Raw genomic sequence first — 16840 nt, forward strand, 5'->3', positions numbered from 1 at the left:
GTGGACAACATAAGCGTGGAAATCCGGTCATCAGATTACAGGGTTGGGGGTGCAAACGGTTTGGTGGGTGCGTAGTACGACAATGACTAGGTGAGAAAGGGCAGGAAAAAAAAAACACTGAGGTCTATTCACGAGCGGATGGGGAGAGATGGTGTAGGGCAGCCGATGATGCGGATAGTCCCACGGTCTGTGCACTAGTACAACACAGCGGATGAAGGGGCGGGTGTGATAACGAGCAAGCGGGAGGGCGCGGGAAGAGAACTCGGTTATTGATGGCGCGATAAGTCGACCTCGTGAATTAATTTCTGGATAGTTGTAGGAATATGACGGATACTGCCGGCTTCCACTCTTGCGCATTCAGCCTTTTGCGCTTTCACATCGTTAGATGGTTTGCGGACATGTCTTCCTCTCCACATCTTCCCAACGCGTGCATCCACACAGGCATGTTGGCTACACAAAACTCTCAAACTGAAGGCAGGTTTTATTGCGTTTGAGACAAGAAGGAAATGTACAGGACGGATTGTGGCGGAGGCGGAACCGCTCCAGTAAGGATGAGGATGAGTTAGATGGCACAATAGTCACACAACAAATCTTTAGGCGGTCTCACTTTACAAGAAAAGGTGAAAACCGTGGTTGAGAGACAACTAAGAGATTTACTGAGTCGTGAACAGAAGCAAGAGCCACCGACTTGTACTTCCGCCATATTAGGACATTCTGCAAAAGTGGATCGATAGCAAAAGGTGCCTGGAAAAGCGCCAAACAAGATGAAGCATTTTTTATTTTTATTCACCACACTTCACCTTGTAGCTCACGGAACTCATCATCTTGCCCACAGTCCCAATTATAGTCGCCTTTCCTGCCTGCAGGCGCTCCCCGCTGCTTGTTATAGTGAGATAGGTGCATTGTGCGACCAAAGTCGACCAAGCGGAACGAAGGATCTTTCAGACTACGACTCCGCGGGGGGAGTGTAAGCGGACCAGGTTGGACTACGACATTACGAACATGAGCGGACTTGTGTGTATAATCTGCAAGATGCATTCGATGTAAGAGCGACATGTACTTGTTCCTGTTGGTTACTTGTCAAGGCAGTTCTTAACTTTGATGAATAAAATATAGACTTGCCGATTATCATTACTCATCCGCCATGGACTGATCTGACTTCCACAGTGCTCCATCAAGAGAATAGGGCTCAGACCTTCGATGAATGCTTTCATGCATTCCTTGAGCACTTGGTCAAGATCCTTCTCTTCCTCAGCATAGTACTCTGGATCGTAGACGGGCTTGTAGTAACCATAGAATTTCGGGACCACAGGACCAGAAGGGACAGGGCTCTTGAATTTGGGAGTGAAGAGAACATAGCCATTGCCTCCTTCGGACATAGCGTCAGGGAACGAAGCGTATATCCCCGCTTCGTTCTCAAGGAGTTGCCGCGCCTTGTAAGACCTATCATGCGCCATTTTGCAAGCAACTGAGACTTCTCCAGTAGGAGTGCGAGCAGAAAGTGGATGAGGTAACCTGAGCGAGACGAGATAAACGTCAGAATGGTTCCCCCTCCCCAGCTTATAGTTTAAAGAGAGGTCCAGTTTTGCCACGCGCAACGCTTGCGTCAAGGAAGGCGATCCTTGCTTGGGATTGTCTGCCGGAGAGGGCAAAACTCGTCTGAATTTGACCGGCTTATCAAGGACCGAGGAGTACTCGTCAGAGATAGGCGCACCATGCGACGAGTGATAACGAATGGCGTTTCCACAGTCTTCCACCATTAGTATATCAGGAAGGAATTCGGGCGGGATGTTTTCCTCCAGGGAAGGCGGCATCTTGGATAGCTGCAAATTCCATATGTTGGTTGCTGGATCTATGTCACTCTCCTCGTCTTTTTCATCTCCAGGGACTGGGCAATCGCCTACGAAATCGACGGGTGGTTCCTCGTCAAGGCTGGGGCGAGATCGGACTGGTCCATTCTCCTCAGTTGCTGGTGTGCATTCCGGCAAGACAGTGCCTGGAGGGCTTTTTAGCGGCGGCTCGGGTGAATCCACTGGAGACATGGCTACAAGGGCATCATCAGGTTTTGGATCGTCACTTCCCTCTTTCAGGTCTCCTGAAAGAAGAGTTAATGCGAAGCTCTACTGAATTCGAGAGGCTGTTCGGCAGACCTAAGTCATTCAACCTTCCCACTCCATTTCCAATCACACCCGCAAACCAAGGCCCCCACTTTCCACCAAACTTGGAAAAGATAGGTTCAGTGGTGTCCTTCCCACACACTTCACAGTCAGAAAAGTTCCCCCTTTCGCATGCCTTACATGCCGTATCTATGATGTAAAACGTCGGGTGTCCGCCAGGGAATCTAAGAATCTTGATTCCTAATGCGCCTGTGAGTGAACTATCCTCCGAGGGTGCCTTGATAACGTCCCATTGTTTTTGAATTGTGATAAGGACCCCTAAAGAAAACGTCGGTGAACGGGCATTAATTGAAAGCGGGTTTTATCTACGCATGGGAGCTCCACTAAATATGCACGGCATATCAGGATCGGCGAACCAGGCCGTCGAGTCGTCTTTAATGAACAACGGGTTTGGTGCATGGAAGTGGGAAACATAAATAACTGGAGGAGGGTCAACGGTGCACTCGGAGCAGAGGTGTGCTCCAACGCTTTCACAAAGAGGGCAGTCCAGTTTAGCGAGAAAATAAGCTTCATTAATACCCCCCCTGAAAACAACAAGCTTCGGTCCATCCTCTACAGAAATCTTCTCTATTAAGCCCTTTTGGATGACTTCGCTTCGACCTGGTGGCCAGTCCTTGTTAAATCCCTTTTCGACTTGGTAGCGAAATGTACATGAATGTAAGCCCCGGTCCACATCAATACAGCATCGATACGTCAACGTACGAAGTTTCCTAAATGCATCTCTGCCAGAGAGTGGCCTAGTTTCCCCCTCGTCATCGGAGTCAACGTCAATAAGGACCACATGGCACTTATTGTAATCATCACTATCGTAATCCGATCCCGGATCGACGACCCCGAAACCATATTTCCTGCTCTCCACCTTCATTCGCTTGGGGAGTTTCAGAAGTGGCCAAGGTTTCCTTCTTCTCGGAGGAGGCCCGAACCTGTGCCGTTCATCTCCGTAGTTCTCTCCAAACCATTGCATACTTCGTGACCAGATTGTGGTGAGACCCCGCCCCTCGATATGAGCAACGCGAAAAAAGTCATCAAGGCTGTGACCCCAGATAATACGTTTAGGTGTTACTTGGCCATCCTTCTCATCCAGAAGCGGGCCAGTTGGATCGCGAGGCCGTTGAGATCGGGCGTGGCACTTGGATTCGGACATTCAAGAACCTCTCCACTGGCAAGGTTAAACACGAAGGGTAGGCTATACGAGACAGGAAAAAAGCAGATAGGCTGAGTTTGAGGTGGCAGGAGCCGCGCAAAACAGGTCCCAGCAGGCTAACCGGAATCAAAAAAAAAAGAAAACTTACTGCCAGACTCAAGTCAAATTCTCCTTGTCAATCATCCTTGTGGGATACCACCAACCTTATCCACCGCGGATTGATTCGTTTTGGACATGCCAGCGGTTTGTGTTTGTTTCGATGACAGGTGCCTGTTGCCTCCGTGCTTGTTTATATATAGCCACTATTATAATATTATTATGAATCGATCTGGACTCTGAATTGCCATCACCAATCACTAACGGCCCCACCGACGCAGTCAGTTCCCAAAGTCGCTTGATTGTATATATTCAAATTAGGAAGGGCTGTTGTTGCACAACCATGGATGTATTAGAGGATACGGTGGCAGGATCCCAGCCTCTACTACACAAAGTAGAAGGAGACGGGGAATCGGGTAAAATTAAAAATGGGTGAATAGCGGGGAAACGGGCCGTTGGCGACACTGCCTGAATCGTGATGAGAGGGTAAGGGGACGGTAGACGTAGAAACGAAAAAAACTGGTCGTCAGGTTATTGGGCCAGGCAAGGCTACAAGGATAATAAGCAGGCGGGGGAGGGCAGGCAAACACCAGGTTCTATTCGCGGGTGTTGTGCACGGATGCGTGTAATTTCGAACAATCACCCTGAAACCGTCCCACCGAGGGTCCCGACGGTCGGATATACTCAATGAACCCATCCCCAGCAAATCAGCGCAATTCATGAGAAGCGTGGCCAAAAGGCAGACATTTCATCATCTGCCGCATGTTATTATACGCTTGCATCCCATCGATGGTCTGGTCGCAAAGAAGCCTGTGCAAAGCATGTTCCTCGCGAGGTGCCCCTAGTGGATGTGCCTATTGTTTAACGGTTGTCTGGCTGAAGAGGTAGCCTCCACCTTGCCAGAACCGGCTCATAAAAGTCGGGTTCCCCTTCAAAAGAAAATTGCATCACACTGACCGACAGCGACCCGCGGACGTGATTTATACTGCAGAACGGCGCCAACACAATCGAAATACCTCGCTTAGAAAGATATCACGATCACCTGGATCTTCGATTGGTCGCAAAGTGCTATCGGTCAACGGGTTTCGAGCCTTTCGGCAGTCAATTCCAGCTTACGCAGGTGGATTTACTGCTAAACGTGAGCAAGACGCAGAACCCGCTGATTTCAAACCATCCAGTTGGTTTTCGGATTCTGAAGGAAGTGCCACCCCCATTCCTTTCGACATCAAGAGAGTGGGCGCTTAGCAGGGTGCTGTACCTGAGAACCCGGAGATGATCCCATTCGAGGATCTGTGCAGTCACCAATGTCCGGCCCTGCTCAGTCCTCTGATTAACTGACGATGTTGGCACCCCCAATGCCAATCCAAGTGTTGTCCTGCTCGCCCCATGCCATCATGTGCGCACTCAAAGTCCCCACGCACAATGAACGGAACGGACTGTCAAGAATGCAAGCACTGCACCATAGAAGGCTGAGCAGCGGGCTAAGTTGGGGTTGTTCTCCTCTTCCCCATCTAAATCGGAGTCCCCAGAAAAGCGCTATAGAAAGATTTGCATCCTGCTTTGACTCAGTTGGTGAGGGCTTCAGATTTAGGCAAGGTTCATGATACCAATCACCAATGAAGCTCGGTCCGAACGTCACATATGAAGCATTGGAGCATAATTTCCGTTTCGACAGTAGGGTCGTAGGGCCTCCCACATCGCCTATAAGGGTTTTCCGCATTCGGATCTTCCGTAATGCATTGGAGTCGTGCATTTGATTGATGTAGGACAATCGCAATGGAAACTAAGAAACTGTCCGGGGTTGCGTGTAAGCATCGGACAAGGTGACCGGGTGAGCGCTTGGAGTAACCTCCTGCCAGGCGATGCTACGGGCAGAGCAGACTCGGCCGAATTCTCCTTTGCGGATGTTACTATGATCTCTGATGTGCTGATAATGTCTTCCGAGAATGACGATCCTATCATCACTACTTACCTCCCATCGGTTGGATGGTGCGTTGACTGGGTAGCAAACAAAGCACAAGAACGGGACCTGTTGTCTGCTTGATATTTAATCTGCGAGCTCCAGGCTGTTCATGAATGAAAGTAGGCTGCGTTCTGTGTATTGTTGTTTATCATTGCGGGCGGACAGATAAGGATAAAACGTTATGTCGCTAGCTGCAGAAGACAATCTTATTCCATCCCCATGTCAGGTCAGTGCACACGCCCGAGATGAAGTGCAGCCAGGTCATCATGAAGCTTCGGTGCACGGCTTTCTCGGGCTTCTCTGAGAGGAGAATTCATAAGGGGGCTTCACTTTCGCTCCAATTCCTACGGCCCGTGACAGCCGAACACCGTGCCAATTATCGCTGTAAGGAGCCATATATATACGACAAATCGTTTCACTGGCAACTTTGGAATAGTACATCCAAAGTGGATACATGAATTTTTGTCACTTGCTGCGAACGTCGACGATCCAGTATTGGGACGCGTAAGATGTGGGTCTCCTCAGACTCGGAAACCACGGGGAGATACGTGACTATTTGCACGCCTTTCGCCTGATGTCATCGTGCATTGAAAGCTCGATTTTTGAGGGCGACTTATAGCCCCCGGCCGTCTTGTCTAGAGGGCCAAAACTGCCATTGATGGAGAATCATTCGATTGTATAATAATATCGATGCATCAAACCGCCGTGCCTTGGCTCCCGTAGGTTGGGACTCGTTGGATGACACATTGCCCCCTTCCGTAGGAACAGAATACGAAACACCGTTTAGGGTACGACTCTGCGAACAGACGGGTACGGTCGGCTGGATCGCGACGCATATTTTAATGATCTTCGGTAGCCAATTTTGCTCTTTGTTGTTTGAAGAACGTTGTCATATCACTCTCTTCCACCACTCGACCGCTTGCAGCAAATGGCCGGAGATACTCAATGAGTTCATCCCTATCAGATCAATGTCGTCCATCGTAAGCGTGGCAAAAAGAAAAAGAAGGCGTTTCATCATTATTTACCGCATGTTATTATACGCTTGTATTCCATCGATCGTTTTATCCCGAGGGAGCCTATCCAAAGCACGCATACCGAGTTCCTCCAAAGATGTCCCTAGTGGAAGTGCTCATCGTTTAGTGGTCATCCGGCAGAAGAAATAACCCCCCTGCTCACCAGAATCTGGGTCTTCGGGTGGTTCATACAAGTCGGGCTCCTCTTCAAATAGAAATCTGTATCGTGGATGATTCTTCTCCCATTCAAACATCAATGTACACTGAACAACAGAGACGTGAGGGCGTGATTCGAAACGGTAGCCATACCACGCACATCTGCACAACGACACCAGCGTAATCGGAATCCCTCGCTTAGAAAAATGTCGCAATCACCTAAATCTTCGATTGATGGCGAAGAGCTACCTGTCAACGGCTTCCGAGTCTTTCGGCAGTGAATTGTGGCTTGGGCAAGTGAGTTTTCTGGTGGACGTGAGCACGACACAGAACCGACTGGTTTCAAACCACCAGGAGAGTTTTTGGATTCTGAAGGAGGTGATGCCCCGCGTCGTTGACGCTTCGCTTCACCTCCATTCCTCTCGATATCCGGAGAGAGTGCGCGCTTAGCAAGATGGGGTGCTTGAGACCCTCCCGACGGTTCCACTTGAAGTGCTGTGTAGTCCCCAATGTCGGGCCTTGCTTGGTCCCCTAACTGGCTGTCGATGTCGGCACCCCCAATGACTATCCAACTGTTATCATGCTCGCCCCGTATTATCATGCGCACACCAAGAGTCCCCGCGTACAATGAAAGGAACGGACTGTCAAGAACACAAGCACTGCACACCAGAGATTCATAGGAAGAAGGAGCGATGAGCAAGTTAGGGTCGTCCTCTTCTTCAAGTTCCCCTTCTGAATCGGAGTCCTCGGCAAGGTCTGTCATAGGAGCTGTAGAAACATTTGCATCTTGCTTGGACTCGAGTGACGGAGCTTCGGTTTTTCGTAGATTGAGGCAAGATTCATGATACCAATCCTGCATGATCCCTAATGAGGCTCGGTCCGAACAAAGGGCACAGAGCTACGAACCTCACATACGAGGCATTGGAGCATAGTTTCTGTCTCGGCAGTAGGGTCATAGGGCTTCCCACATCGGCAAAATATCCCCCGGAAATTTTGCCCATATGGGTTTTCGGCGTTGGGCTCCTCCGTAAGGCGATGAAGCATGCAGCTGATAGGGGAGCTTGATGTAGGGCAATCGCAACGGAAATTCCTTTTAGGAAACAATTCTATCTGTTCATGATCTAGGGTGTTGCGCGTGGAAACATCGGACAATGTGACTGGGTGAGCGCTCAGTGGGGTAACTCACTGCCATGGCAGGCGATGCTACAAGCGGAGCACAGTCCGAATGTCCCGTTGCAAGTCTTACACCAATATACGGCCTGCTTAATATGTCCAAGGGAGTACGTGCATTTGTCAAAGGAATGGGGGAGTGCTTTTGAAGCCTGTTTTATGAGACGATCTTGGGACACCAGAAACTGGTCTAAAGACCGAGTGCTAATGATTTCTTCCGAGGATGATGACCCCATCGTCACTACGACCCTTTGGCTGCGTAGATGAAATATTGACTAAGTAATGTAGAGAAGACTGCTTTTGAAGGAGTGAATGGCTCGTTTTCCCACGCTCAAACACTTGTTCGAAGAGTGGCTTGTGCGACACGGAATCTCGTCACGCTAGCTTCGGCCCTGATTTCCAATCGCGTGGCGATGGAACCACAGTATAATGAAACGATTGTGGAACCGGCGTTGGGTGAAGGACAGGACAAGTGGAATGACATTTCTAGATGCAGAAGGCGATCTTATTTCTCGACATACCTCACGTCAGCCCAAGACGAAGGCTTCACTGTGTGGCAGATCGCCGAATGTACCATCTCTTCAGGCTTCCTAAAAAGGGTGCATTCATTGATAGGCGTGGGGGAAGGGGTGGGGTGGGGGGGGGTTCGCTCTGGCGCCAGTAATGCTTGTCCACCCCCTCACTGCTTCTTGCAGTCCGGGCCCCGCCTCCATGGTAAGCCGTACGGGCATGACGGAAGATATATATTCTCAACTCCTTGGGATGGATCTTAGACTGCATCATTCTGAAGCCGCGGTTGCGATGGGAAGAAACAAAACGCGTGCAGAAACGTTTTTCACAAATATGAGGCTCATCCGATAACTCCCCATCCAATGGATGGAGGCCTCTTGATACTCCTGGTTTTAAGCGACGCCTTGAAAGTTTTGTTGCGACTCTCTTTGGGTCTCGCTGCATGGATACCAAATACCTCAGGGAAATCAAAATATGGCTTTGCATCTCTCACATTCAGCACGGCTGCAGAAATAACTGGGTTACTTCCGCGGGGGTGTGACACTGATGGGACCCATGAGGTTGGACGTCCCATCGGGTCACACCTCCTGTGCACACAACCAGAATTATATGCACGGTCATGCACCGTGCATGATACAGTACGACTCAACTCATCCCCATCCCCGTTGCTGGATAGGGGTAACACGGAGGCCTCCCATTTTAGCCCCCGCCGCGCGGCGGCGGTTTTTGCTTAAATACTTGGGTTTATCGCAATCTCATTCGTGAAGATGCAGTATTATCGACGAGAGTCTCAATCTGTGGCTGATGGTCCTTTTGCCAACTCATTGCGATTCCATGCACAACGTATGAACATGTCACTCCATCTAGTGAGTCGTCGACCCCACATCTGTCTAGCCCACTTCGTATACTTACCAAAACCCCAGCAAGACAGGCAGATTGGCTCATCTCAATGGAAGTGTTCGGTTTTTGGTTCGTGTGGACGTCCCCATCGCACCAGCCACCGTCCTTATGACTGATCTGGACTGCTAGTCGACGACAAGCTCTATTCTGCATCGGAACACATCACCCGGGCGGGTGCGCGAGAGAATGCATCAGAGCTAGCGCTCAATGTGCTGTTGGCGGAAGAGAAATCGTAGGGACGGGTTGGACTTGACAATCTCTGTAAGGGTGAATGTAAAGATTACTGGTACTCCAAATATCAGTTTTGTCTCACGGCGCCACTGTATTTCGGAACACCGACACCATCGATTTTAACGGCAATCTTAAAATCGGGTTTCACCTTATGTACTGAAGAGCGCTTATCGGATAAAACGGGAAATGGTTGCCGAAGGGGGCGGGGGCCGACTCCCCTCGGCTACGGGATATGGGGCCTTTGCCATCACGGACACAAGACAACATGCTGTGATCAGAATGATCGGAGTCTAGTCGAAGTATACGCGAAATCCTCTGACTGAAACAAACTCGCTTACGCTTATGCTTCCGCTCTTTGGGCGCTCCAGTAAATGTTGTTTTGGGGTGAAGTTTCAGTGGTTGATTGCCAGGACAGATGCGCGCTGCTCTGATCCCTGCATACAGTTGGTGATATGAAAACGTAGATATGTAACCGCAAGTCTAGATCAAACTGACTAACATGAAACCTTGGGCGCCTATGCAGCGAGAGTAGTACTGCGATTGCCTCAGCTTCTGCTAAATTCATGCGTAAGTAATAGATACCAAGCGCACGCACGCTTTGCCCTTTCGCATGAACCAATGACTAAGCCACGCGAGCCCATCATCCAGTAGCCAAGAGGGGAATGACATTGGCTCGCAGCAAAGAGAGGATGACAAGAACCGAGGACATACACACATTGAATGAGAGAGAGGCTAATTATAAACCAGGATCATGGGGCGTCGCTCATCACACTAGTGGGGCGCTTCAGATATTACTTAAAAATTAAGCTGCGCCAGAGGCCAATGAGCCGGAAAGAGAGCTATCGAGGAGATGCTGGATAAAAAGAAGTACGTTGTCTATTTTGTAACCCCACGGCGGCCGCGTTGATGAGTGGCGGTGCAGCCATTCTGAAACTCGAACAATAACACGATAAGGGTGGCTGGTTGAGGTGACGGAATCCTCTCGTTTGTTGGCGTCGGGGGTGTTTGGTTGTACTGGACGGGGTACCGTGAGACCTTGTCGGCGCACATCCATATTGGGTAGGGTCGGCCGATAAAATAGGAGGGTGAGAGAGAGAGAGAGAAGTGTTTGTGTTTGTGATGCCAGTGATCAGATGAGACGAGCGCCTCGTCTTCCAAGAAGATACATACTCTCTTCCTGAAATGTGCAAAGTTGTGCATTTCCTATTATAGATATGCATAGCGGAACTAGCCGATTCGCGCCGATTTTTTACTTACTTGAGAGCACTTCTCCAACCAGCCGCACAAGCTCTCCGTAATGGAGTCATGGAAGAAAGCGTTCGATCAAGGTGTAGTTGAGTTCAGGAGAGGGAATTACGATGTTGCATTGGCACGTTTCGACCGTGTAAATAAATTCCTTTTTTTTTTTTTTCGATCATGGCATCCCAAACTCAAAACCATTTGTTGTTGTTGTTTGCTATTTTAACAAGATACTGGACATGGTGAAGAACGAACATATAGTCTATGACACTCGAGCAGCAACGTTACAGAAGCTTGGACGCGTTTCGGACGCTCTCAAAGATGCAAAAATGGTTATCGACCTATGTCCAGACTCATACAAAGTTCGGCGTTGCTCTTCCCCCCGTCTCATCGCTTAACGTGCAGTTGCGTAACCGAATAGGGATATTACCGTGCCGCCACGTTATTCAAGCTGTTAGGACGTGTGGAGGCAGCGAAAAAAATGATCGATATGGCCCTAGCGCGTTTACCCCCTGACTCAGCCCGCTGTGCAACAGTACAGAAGACTTTGGCAGACATCAATGCAGCGGCAGAGAAAATGGATGATAGAAAGAATCATTGCTGGATTTCTAAGCTTCCAGTCGAAGTGTTGTCTGAGATGATGACATTTGCTTGTATGGATCAGCCTTGTTGTCGGGAACTGATAGGTTTGTTTCTTTGCCCCGGTTCACAAGGGTCTCGTGTTATATATATATCTATATATATAACGCGTTCTAACAACGTTGTCGTTCGCCCGTCTTGGGTAGCTATTATAGGCGTGTGTCGGCATTGGCGTTACGTTGCGTTCGAGACAAGTTGCCTTTGGCAAACCTTGACGTTGGGACGATCCCGTCCTCTGAACAAACTTGCCGAATGGACCGCTCGAACTTCGAAGAATTCGGCAACGCGTTACGTCAAACACCTCGATATCACGGAACGAGTGCCTTCGTCTCATTCGATCGCCATCCTTGATAGGTGGTACCAAACACTTAGAGCGATCCCCTCTGAAACGTTGTTACAGCCGACATCCCTGACGTGGAAAGTGGATATCAGACTTTCTAGCTTCACTTGCTTCTTGTCGACTAATGCTTTCCCATCGAGTCTGAGGGAACTATGTCTGGATTTATCGGTATACTCTGAATCGGGCGACACTCATCGGGCGACCGATGCAGTCGTAGTCGCTCTGACGTCCACGTTTCCGCGTCTTTACACGATAGACACGGGGGAACCAAAGGATATTTTGGAGGAACGACCTGACGCTCTTGCTTCCCCCGCACCTCCTGACGCGAGGAATCCCCTCTGCTGCCATTTTATTCACACCCTAAGCTTGATCGGCGCAGCATCCTCATACGTTCCTCTCGCCATCCCCAGAAAGGGACTTCGGACACTATCATTAATTAGATGCGTGCGTGACGCGCGCTCACTTCTGGACGCAGTCTTTGTCGCTTGTAGATCAAATTCAACTACACTGGAGACATTGGAAGTCGAGTTCAGCGGAGACGTACTTCTCGAAGACCTCGTTCAAGCGGGTGAACACATTAATCTTCCCGCTCTCAAATGCTTGGATCTTTCCAATGCAAGAGAAGCCATGAACGTTTTCACGAGGATCGTAGCACCCAATCTAGAAATCCTTCGAATCAAACGCACAGCTTTGGTGGCCGTGTGCAACGTTATGGCCGAGCTCTGGTGCATTGGCGATACCTACAGAGCTGCTTATCAATGGGTTGCATGGCGCCGGAGTTCTTCCCTCCCCTGGGCGTGTGGTTATACATCAGCCCCGCCCCTAGGAGAACTCCGTCTCATCCAATGTTGCATCAACGAAGAACATCTTATCCCCATACTGGCCACACTTTCACAGCTCAGAATCCTTCAAGTGACGAAGAGCGACTTTGACATCAACAAGGTCGTTTATGCGCTTGCCGGCGTTGACCCATTCGCAGCTGCAAGAGGGCAAGAAGGTTCAACGCGACAGTTGTTGTGTTCATCCCTGTGCGAGGTGGATTTTTCGGGATGCGTCAAACTCAAAGGAGGTGCATTACGAGATTTAGTCAAGTCTCGGTTGCACCCAGAGGCCATCACTTCCGTGAACAAGATCGGCGATGGGCCATCACCTCCCACACGGATGTCTTCTCCACTTCGATCGGTTACGGTTAACTACTGCCCCAAAGTAGAGGCGATTCTATTGCCCTGGTTCCGTTCAGTTGTACCCCTCTTCAGCTGCGTGTACTTGACGAGAGCAGAGGCTGCGATGGAAGCCCGACGAAGGAGATGATGATTTGGTGCATCACGTATCTGTACACTCGCTGTAGATTACAATGGGGATGACCGTGCTTGTTCAATCTCATGCAATCGTGGGGCAATAGGACTGAATCATCACCAAGTGTGTAATGGGACGGACTGTCCAGTGACAGGGGTGCTGTATACATGGGATATATTTGAAAACGGGAAAACATTCCATCGGTATAGCGTGGGCAGTGGTTTGATCAAGGGCTGCAACTTGTGTAAAGTTGGTTTTCATCTTTCCCCTGAGTGTCCTCTAAGCTAATCTAGCACGGAGCATGCGTGAACAATACAGAATTAATAGGGTTGAATAAACATCCATGAACAAGTTGTTAGAGAATCAAATAAGGCACTGTCCACATCTACGTCTTGCACTAATTTCTTGGCAGTCGCAATGGTTACTTATACTGGTTTAGGTCCACATGCTCAGTGAACCGTATGCATGGGTTACCCGCAACAACCTCAAGAAGGTTTAGGCATGTCCCTGGAGCCCGTACCCGAACGAGGGGATAAATTTGTGTCCGAACTGACATCATCTCACACATGATAATATGTATACTGCTTACTTTCCTGAGCGGCAAAATACGGACCGGCCAATTACTTATGAACGTGAACTCACAAGACAATTGAATTCCAAATTGCGGCTGGGGCGCTCCACGCGTTTCGGGTTGGCGGCTGCTATGTAATTCCAACCTCAGGGAGGTGTTTGGGCGGCGGCCTCGGTCTTCCGATCAGATCCGCTCTGGAAAAATATGTAAGTAATTTGAAAGCAGCATTACCAATCGAGTTTTTAAGTATGTAGCGTGAAATTTGTCTGATAACTCATTTGGGGGTGCTTGCGTCCCCGAGGCGAACACTCTAGTGAGAAGCAGCCCTTATGGTGGAACCTTGTTGCTAGGAGAAACGACGAATTACATAGTACACTTCCGTGCATACCCGGGGGCCGTCCTCGCGAGCTTCAGTATCGTCCCATGGGGAGGATACTGTGAGCACATGCCGGAGTATTCTCCCCGCTGACATTGACAGTACTCATTCAAATAAATTTAGCATCACGTGTCAGTGCGAAGGGTGGTCTAGCTGCGTTAAACCAGCCCCTTGGTCGCAAAAGAGTCCCCATAACGCGACATCCACACCACAATGGATGAATCAAGTCGATTGCTTCCGCGCACCTCCGTGGTTGAGGACTGCAACGTGCCAGCGACGCGAAGAAAACCTCTGGTGGCTTACTTGGTACCATTCGTGATAATTTTGTCGATATCCGTGCGTTGTACTCGAATAATGGCCATAAAGCTGTGGCTTATGTGTACCACAGCGTGGAATTACTATCGGTTCTCGTGTCCAAGTATACATGGATATAGGTGATCCCGCGTCGATCAGTCAGTTGGGCGTCCTGTATGACTTATTCCTATGCACCACCTCGTAGCGTGCAAAGAGAGCGTCAATAAATACGATTCGGCCCCTGATATGCACTCGACCCCTTATGCCTTGGATCATTCTGTACCCAGCTTACGATCTCCAGGGCATGAAGTATATCTCCCAAATATCCAACTACCTACCACTTCCATGCCATCATTCTCTCCTTCGAAGGATTGCGTAGCTTCTCCTACTGTTCAGGCGTCTGCTGCCGAGTTACAGGCTCTAGCATTGACTCTCAACGGAGCTCTTAGCGCTGTTACTACTGGCTTCTGGGGTACCTCGGGTAAGGTAGTATTCCGATTTATTATCGTTGCTCCATTGAGGCCGATGTAAAAATAGGCGACAAGTATGGGCGCACTCGAGTGATGACTTTTCTAATTTTGGGTTTGATGTTTTGGTATGTGCCCCCTCCCCCTTTTTTTTCAGCACTGTTGGGGGGGTTTTTTGAGAACTTTTTTTTTTTTTTTTTGGGTTCTTTGGGCCGTTTCTGGAACTTCAGGGACCTCATGTTCTCGGTAGTTTGTAGTCCACAATTCGCAACGTCACCACGTGCTGCCCGTATTCTGGTCGTCTTCGGCGCCATAGTTGAAGGTTTAATGGGGAGCTGGGCGACTTTTTTCGCTACTATGAACGCCTACATCTCAGACTGCTCAGAACCAGGTGCCAGGTGACTGTACCCCCCTTTTTTGGTTTTTTTTTTTTCCATGCGCAGCCTACTTACTGTGCCTTAATGGCTTGTCGCCCATCCCTCTCAGAGCTGGCTTGTTCTCCTCATATGGAGGACTCTACTATGGGGGTATTGCCATCGGACCAGCCATAGGCTCAGCGTTTCTACGCATCTCGGACTCACCAGAGTTGTCGAACAACTTTTACCTTGCCTTGTTTTCCAATCTCATCGTATTGATTTACGTCACTTTTGCACTCCCCGAGAGCCTCGATCCCGAGGAGAAGGAACGCCTGCGTATAGGACGAGAAGCGCGGAAAAAGAAAGAATCGGCACAATGGATGACTGAGCTTTCTCAGTACCCTCGTGATCACTACTACTGCTATTTGCGTTTGCGTCGTAGCTTGAGGAAGGTATTCAGATTCCTGGCGCCGTTGTCGGTCCTCGCGCCAAGGGTGTCTCCTGAATATGGTGGTTCCGATGAATCAGGGATTCCAAGGCGGAAGCCTTTCTGGCGGTGGGACTGGGATCTGACGCTGATTGGTATAGCGTTATGGTGTGCATATCTCAGTATGGTTGGTGACATGTCCTGTGTTTTTTTTTCAAACTTAATGAATTTTGCTCACGCGCCTCTTTTCCAGGGGATTTTTCCAAACAAGTACTTGTATGCGGAACACGTTTACAACTGGACACCGGAGGAGGCATGTGGACACTTTTACGACTTTTTCTTTTCTTTTTCTTACCATCTCATTCATCGTCTTTGTAGCTTGGGTATTACATAATGACAGTTGCAGCTGTTCGCGCCTTTTGGCTAGTGGTCGCTCTTCCTGGTAAGTTATATATATGGGCCCGAGAATAACGACCATCGCGTTTAATATGCGTCATGAAGCTCTTATTCAAGCATTCAAGCCTCGCCTTCCCAAACCCAAACCAGAGGCCGCAACCGGACACACCACCACCACCACCACCACCACTTCAGTAAATGCAATCACTGCCGCACACCGCAGAACATACTTGCTCCCCATCATACGCTTCGATCTCCGTCTTGCCCAGCTATCCGTGCTATGCGACACGATCGCATTCACACTCACCGGTATTACATCCTCCCAAACTGCATTTATCATCACCACTGGCTTGAGTAGCCTCGGCGGGGGCATGCCACCCGCCTCCCAAAGCTTAGCTTTAGCCTTAGTGGACCACCGTGGACGTGAAGAACATGCTACTACAGTCGTTTTTTTCCGCCGCTCGTGATGGTGATGCTCCTATGGATGCCGGTAGCAGGAATGAGAATGCTTCTGTCTCGTTCGATGATGAAGAAGATTCGGCGGAGGTGGCGAATGTCGAAAATGTTGGGGTAGGGGAGGTGTTTGGGGCGATAAGCGTACTACAGGCAGTCGGGCAAACGATCATCGGGGTACGTCGTTTCAGTCAGGTTGTGCTTCCAAAAAGGTCAAGATAATTGAAATTATATTCGTCCTTCAATAGCCGCTCCTTATGGGGGAGGTCTACGCGTGTACCGTTGGGTTCTTTCCGCGCATGATGTTCTTGACAGGTGCAGGTTTGTTGCTTGTGGCCTTCATTTCCTTGTGCCTCGTAAATCCTGCCGTCAAGATGCCGCCACAACAGAGTTTGGAAAGGAGAAACGAGTCATGACGAAAGGGGGGGGGGACACAATTTTACAAATGCATAGTACCACGCAATTTCATCGATTGATTCCAATTTTTAAACCCCGACGATCATCCAGTATTATGATATCAGAGCTAGACTTGGACGCGCTGACACCTTTGAAACACGTATATATAGTGGCAAGATACAGCGGCGCGAGCACTGCGCGACGCACACTAAGCGTCGACTTCCATACTT

General features: G+C 49.4%; 6 protein-coding genes across 6 annotated transcripts; 3 read left to right on the forward strand and 3 right to left on the reverse strand.

Annotated features, from left to right (window-relative positions):
* Positions 1-464: 464 nt before the first annotated feature.
* EI90DRAFT_3052617 (uncharacterized protein) lies at positions 465-3436 on the reverse strand. Its single transcript, XM_039059960.1, has 5 exons — positions 2880-3436; positions 2487-2810; positions 2151-2435; positions 1123-2095; positions 465-1066 (listed from the first exon to the last, which is right to left on the reverse strand). Exons 1-5 carry the CDS (start codon positions 3319-3321, stop codon positions 787-789), a joined length of 2304 nt encoding a protein of 767 aa, XP_038917638.1. The 5' UTR covers positions 3322-3436; the 3' UTR covers positions 465-786.
* An 835-nt stretch (positions 3437-4271) lies between these two features.
* Positions 4272-5170, reverse strand: EI90DRAFT_3015472 (uncharacterized protein; the record flags this gene model as incomplete). The annotated part of the gene is made up of 3 exons (XM_039056900.1): positions 4272-4346; positions 4534-4792; positions 4839-5170. 3 exons carry the CDS (start codon positions 5168-5170, stop codon positions 4272-4274), a joined length of 666 nt encoding a protein of 221 aa, XP_038917639.1.
* A 631-nt stretch (positions 5171-5801) lies between these two features.
* EI90DRAFT_3052621 (uncharacterized protein) lies at positions 5802-8014 on the reverse strand. The gene is made up of 6 exons (XM_039059961.1): positions 7736-8014; positions 7456-7670; positions 6710-7402; positions 6557-6656; positions 6406-6496; positions 5802-6337 (listed from the first exon to the last, which is right to left on the reverse strand). Exons 1-6 carry the CDS (start codon positions 7953-7955, stop codon positions 6220-6222), a joined length of 1437 nt encoding a protein of 478 aa, XP_038917640.1. The 5' UTR covers positions 7956-8014; the 3' UTR covers positions 5802-6219.
* Positions 8015-8347: 333 nt separating this feature from the next.
* EI90DRAFT_588813 (uncharacterized protein) lies at positions 8348-9108 on the forward strand. The gene is made up of 3 exons (XM_039067837.1): positions 8348-8433; positions 8493-8867; positions 8933-9108. Exons 2-3 carry the CDS (start codon positions 8592-8594, stop codon positions 9032-9034), a joined length of 378 nt encoding a protein of 125 aa, XP_038917641.1. The 5' UTR covers positions 8348-8433; positions 8493-8591; the 3' UTR covers positions 9035-9108.
* Positions 9109-10607: 1499 nt separating this feature from the next.
* On the forward strand, positions 10608-13060 carry EI90DRAFT_3052625 (uncharacterized protein). The gene is made up of 4 exons (XM_039059962.1): positions 10608-10744; positions 10839-10961; positions 11021-11285; positions 11385-13060. The coding sequence occupies exons 2-4, from the start codon at positions 10839-10841 to the stop codon at positions 12887-12889; spliced, it is 1893 nt and encodes a 630-aa protein (XP_038917642.1). The 5' UTR covers positions 10608-10744; the 3' UTR covers positions 12890-13060.
* An 889-nt stretch (positions 13061-13949) lies between these two features.
* Positions 13950-16661, forward strand: EI90DRAFT_3052627 (uncharacterized protein). Its single transcript, XM_039059963.1, has 11 exons — positions 13950-14157; positions 14210-14255; positions 14321-14596; positions 14653-14710; positions 14813-14980; positions 15069-15552; positions 15619-15678; positions 15744-15807; positions 15867-16168; positions 16191-16391; positions 16463-16661. Exons 1-11 carry the CDS (start codon positions 14035-14037, stop codon positions 16628-16630), a joined length of 1950 nt encoding a protein of 649 aa, XP_038917643.1. The 5' UTR covers positions 13950-14034; the 3' UTR covers positions 16631-16661.
* The last annotated feature ends 179 nt before the right edge of the window (positions 16662-16840 follow it).

The sequence above is a fragment of the Cantharellus anzutake genome (genome assembly GCF_015039405.1).
Source record: "Cantharellus anzutake strain C23 chromosome Unknown EI90scaffold_17, whole genome shotgun sequence".
Classification (NCBI taxonomy): domain Eukaryota; kingdom Fungi; phylum Basidiomycota; class Agaricomycetes; order Cantharellales; family Hydnaceae; genus Cantharellus; species Cantharellus anzutake.

Coding starts and splice junctions, on each gene's coding strand:
- EI90DRAFT_3052627 (XM_039059963.1), top strand. CDS start 14,035: ATGGATGAATCAAGTCGATTGCTTCCGCGCACCTCCGTGGTTGAGGAC. Junction 14,711..14,812: donor ATTTTGGGTTTGATGTTTTG/GTATGTGCCCCC, acceptor CTGGAACTTCAG/GGACCTCATGTTCTCGGTAG. Junction 15,553..15,618: donor GGTGTGCATATCTCAGTATG/GTTGGTGACATG, acceptor CCTCTTTTCCAG/GGGATTTTTCCAAACAAGTA.
- EI90DRAFT_588813 (XM_039067837.1), top strand. CDS start 8,592: ATGGATGGAGGCCTCTTGATACTCCTGGTTTTAAGCGACGCCTTGAAA. Junction 8,868..8,932: donor CATGCACCGTGCATGATACA/GTACGACTCAAC, acceptor CTCCCATTTTAG/CCCCCGCCGCGCGGCGGCGG.
- EI90DRAFT_3052621 (XM_039059961.1), bottom strand. CDS start 7,955: ATGGGGTCATCATCCTCGGAAGAAATCATTAGCACTCGGTCTTTAGAC. Junction 6,657..6,709: donor GCTGGTGTCGTTGTGCAGAT/GTGCGTGGTATG, acceptor TCTGTTGTTCAG/TGTACATTGATGTTTGAATG. Junction 6,497..6,556: donor ACCCGAAGACCCAGATTCTG/GTGAGCAGGGGG, acceptor CACTTCCACTAG/GGACATCTTTGGAGGAACTC.
- EI90DRAFT_3052625 (XM_039059962.1), top strand. CDS start 10,839: ATGGTGAAGAACGAACATATAGTCTATGACACTCGAGCAGCAACGTTA. Junction 10,962..11,020: donor TATGTCCAGACTCATACAAA/GTTCGGCGTTGC, acceptor GTAACCGAATAG/GGATATTACCGTGCCGCCAC. Junction 11,286..11,384: donor TTGTTGTCGGGAACTGATAG/GTTTGTTTCTTT, acceptor CGTCTTGGGTAG/CTATTATAGGCGTGTGTCGG.
- EI90DRAFT_3052617 (XM_039059960.1), bottom strand. CDS start 3,321: ATGTCCGAATCCAAGTGCCACGCCCGATCTCAACGGCCTCGCGATCCA. Junction 2,436..2,486: donor ATTTAGTGGAGCTCCCATGC/GTAGATAAAACC, acceptor CGTTTTCTTTAG/GGGTCCTTATCACAATTCAA. Junction 2,096..2,150: donor GGGAAGGTTGAATGACTTAG/GTCTGCCGAACA, acceptor CTCTTCTTTCAG/GAGACCTGAAAGAGGGAAGT.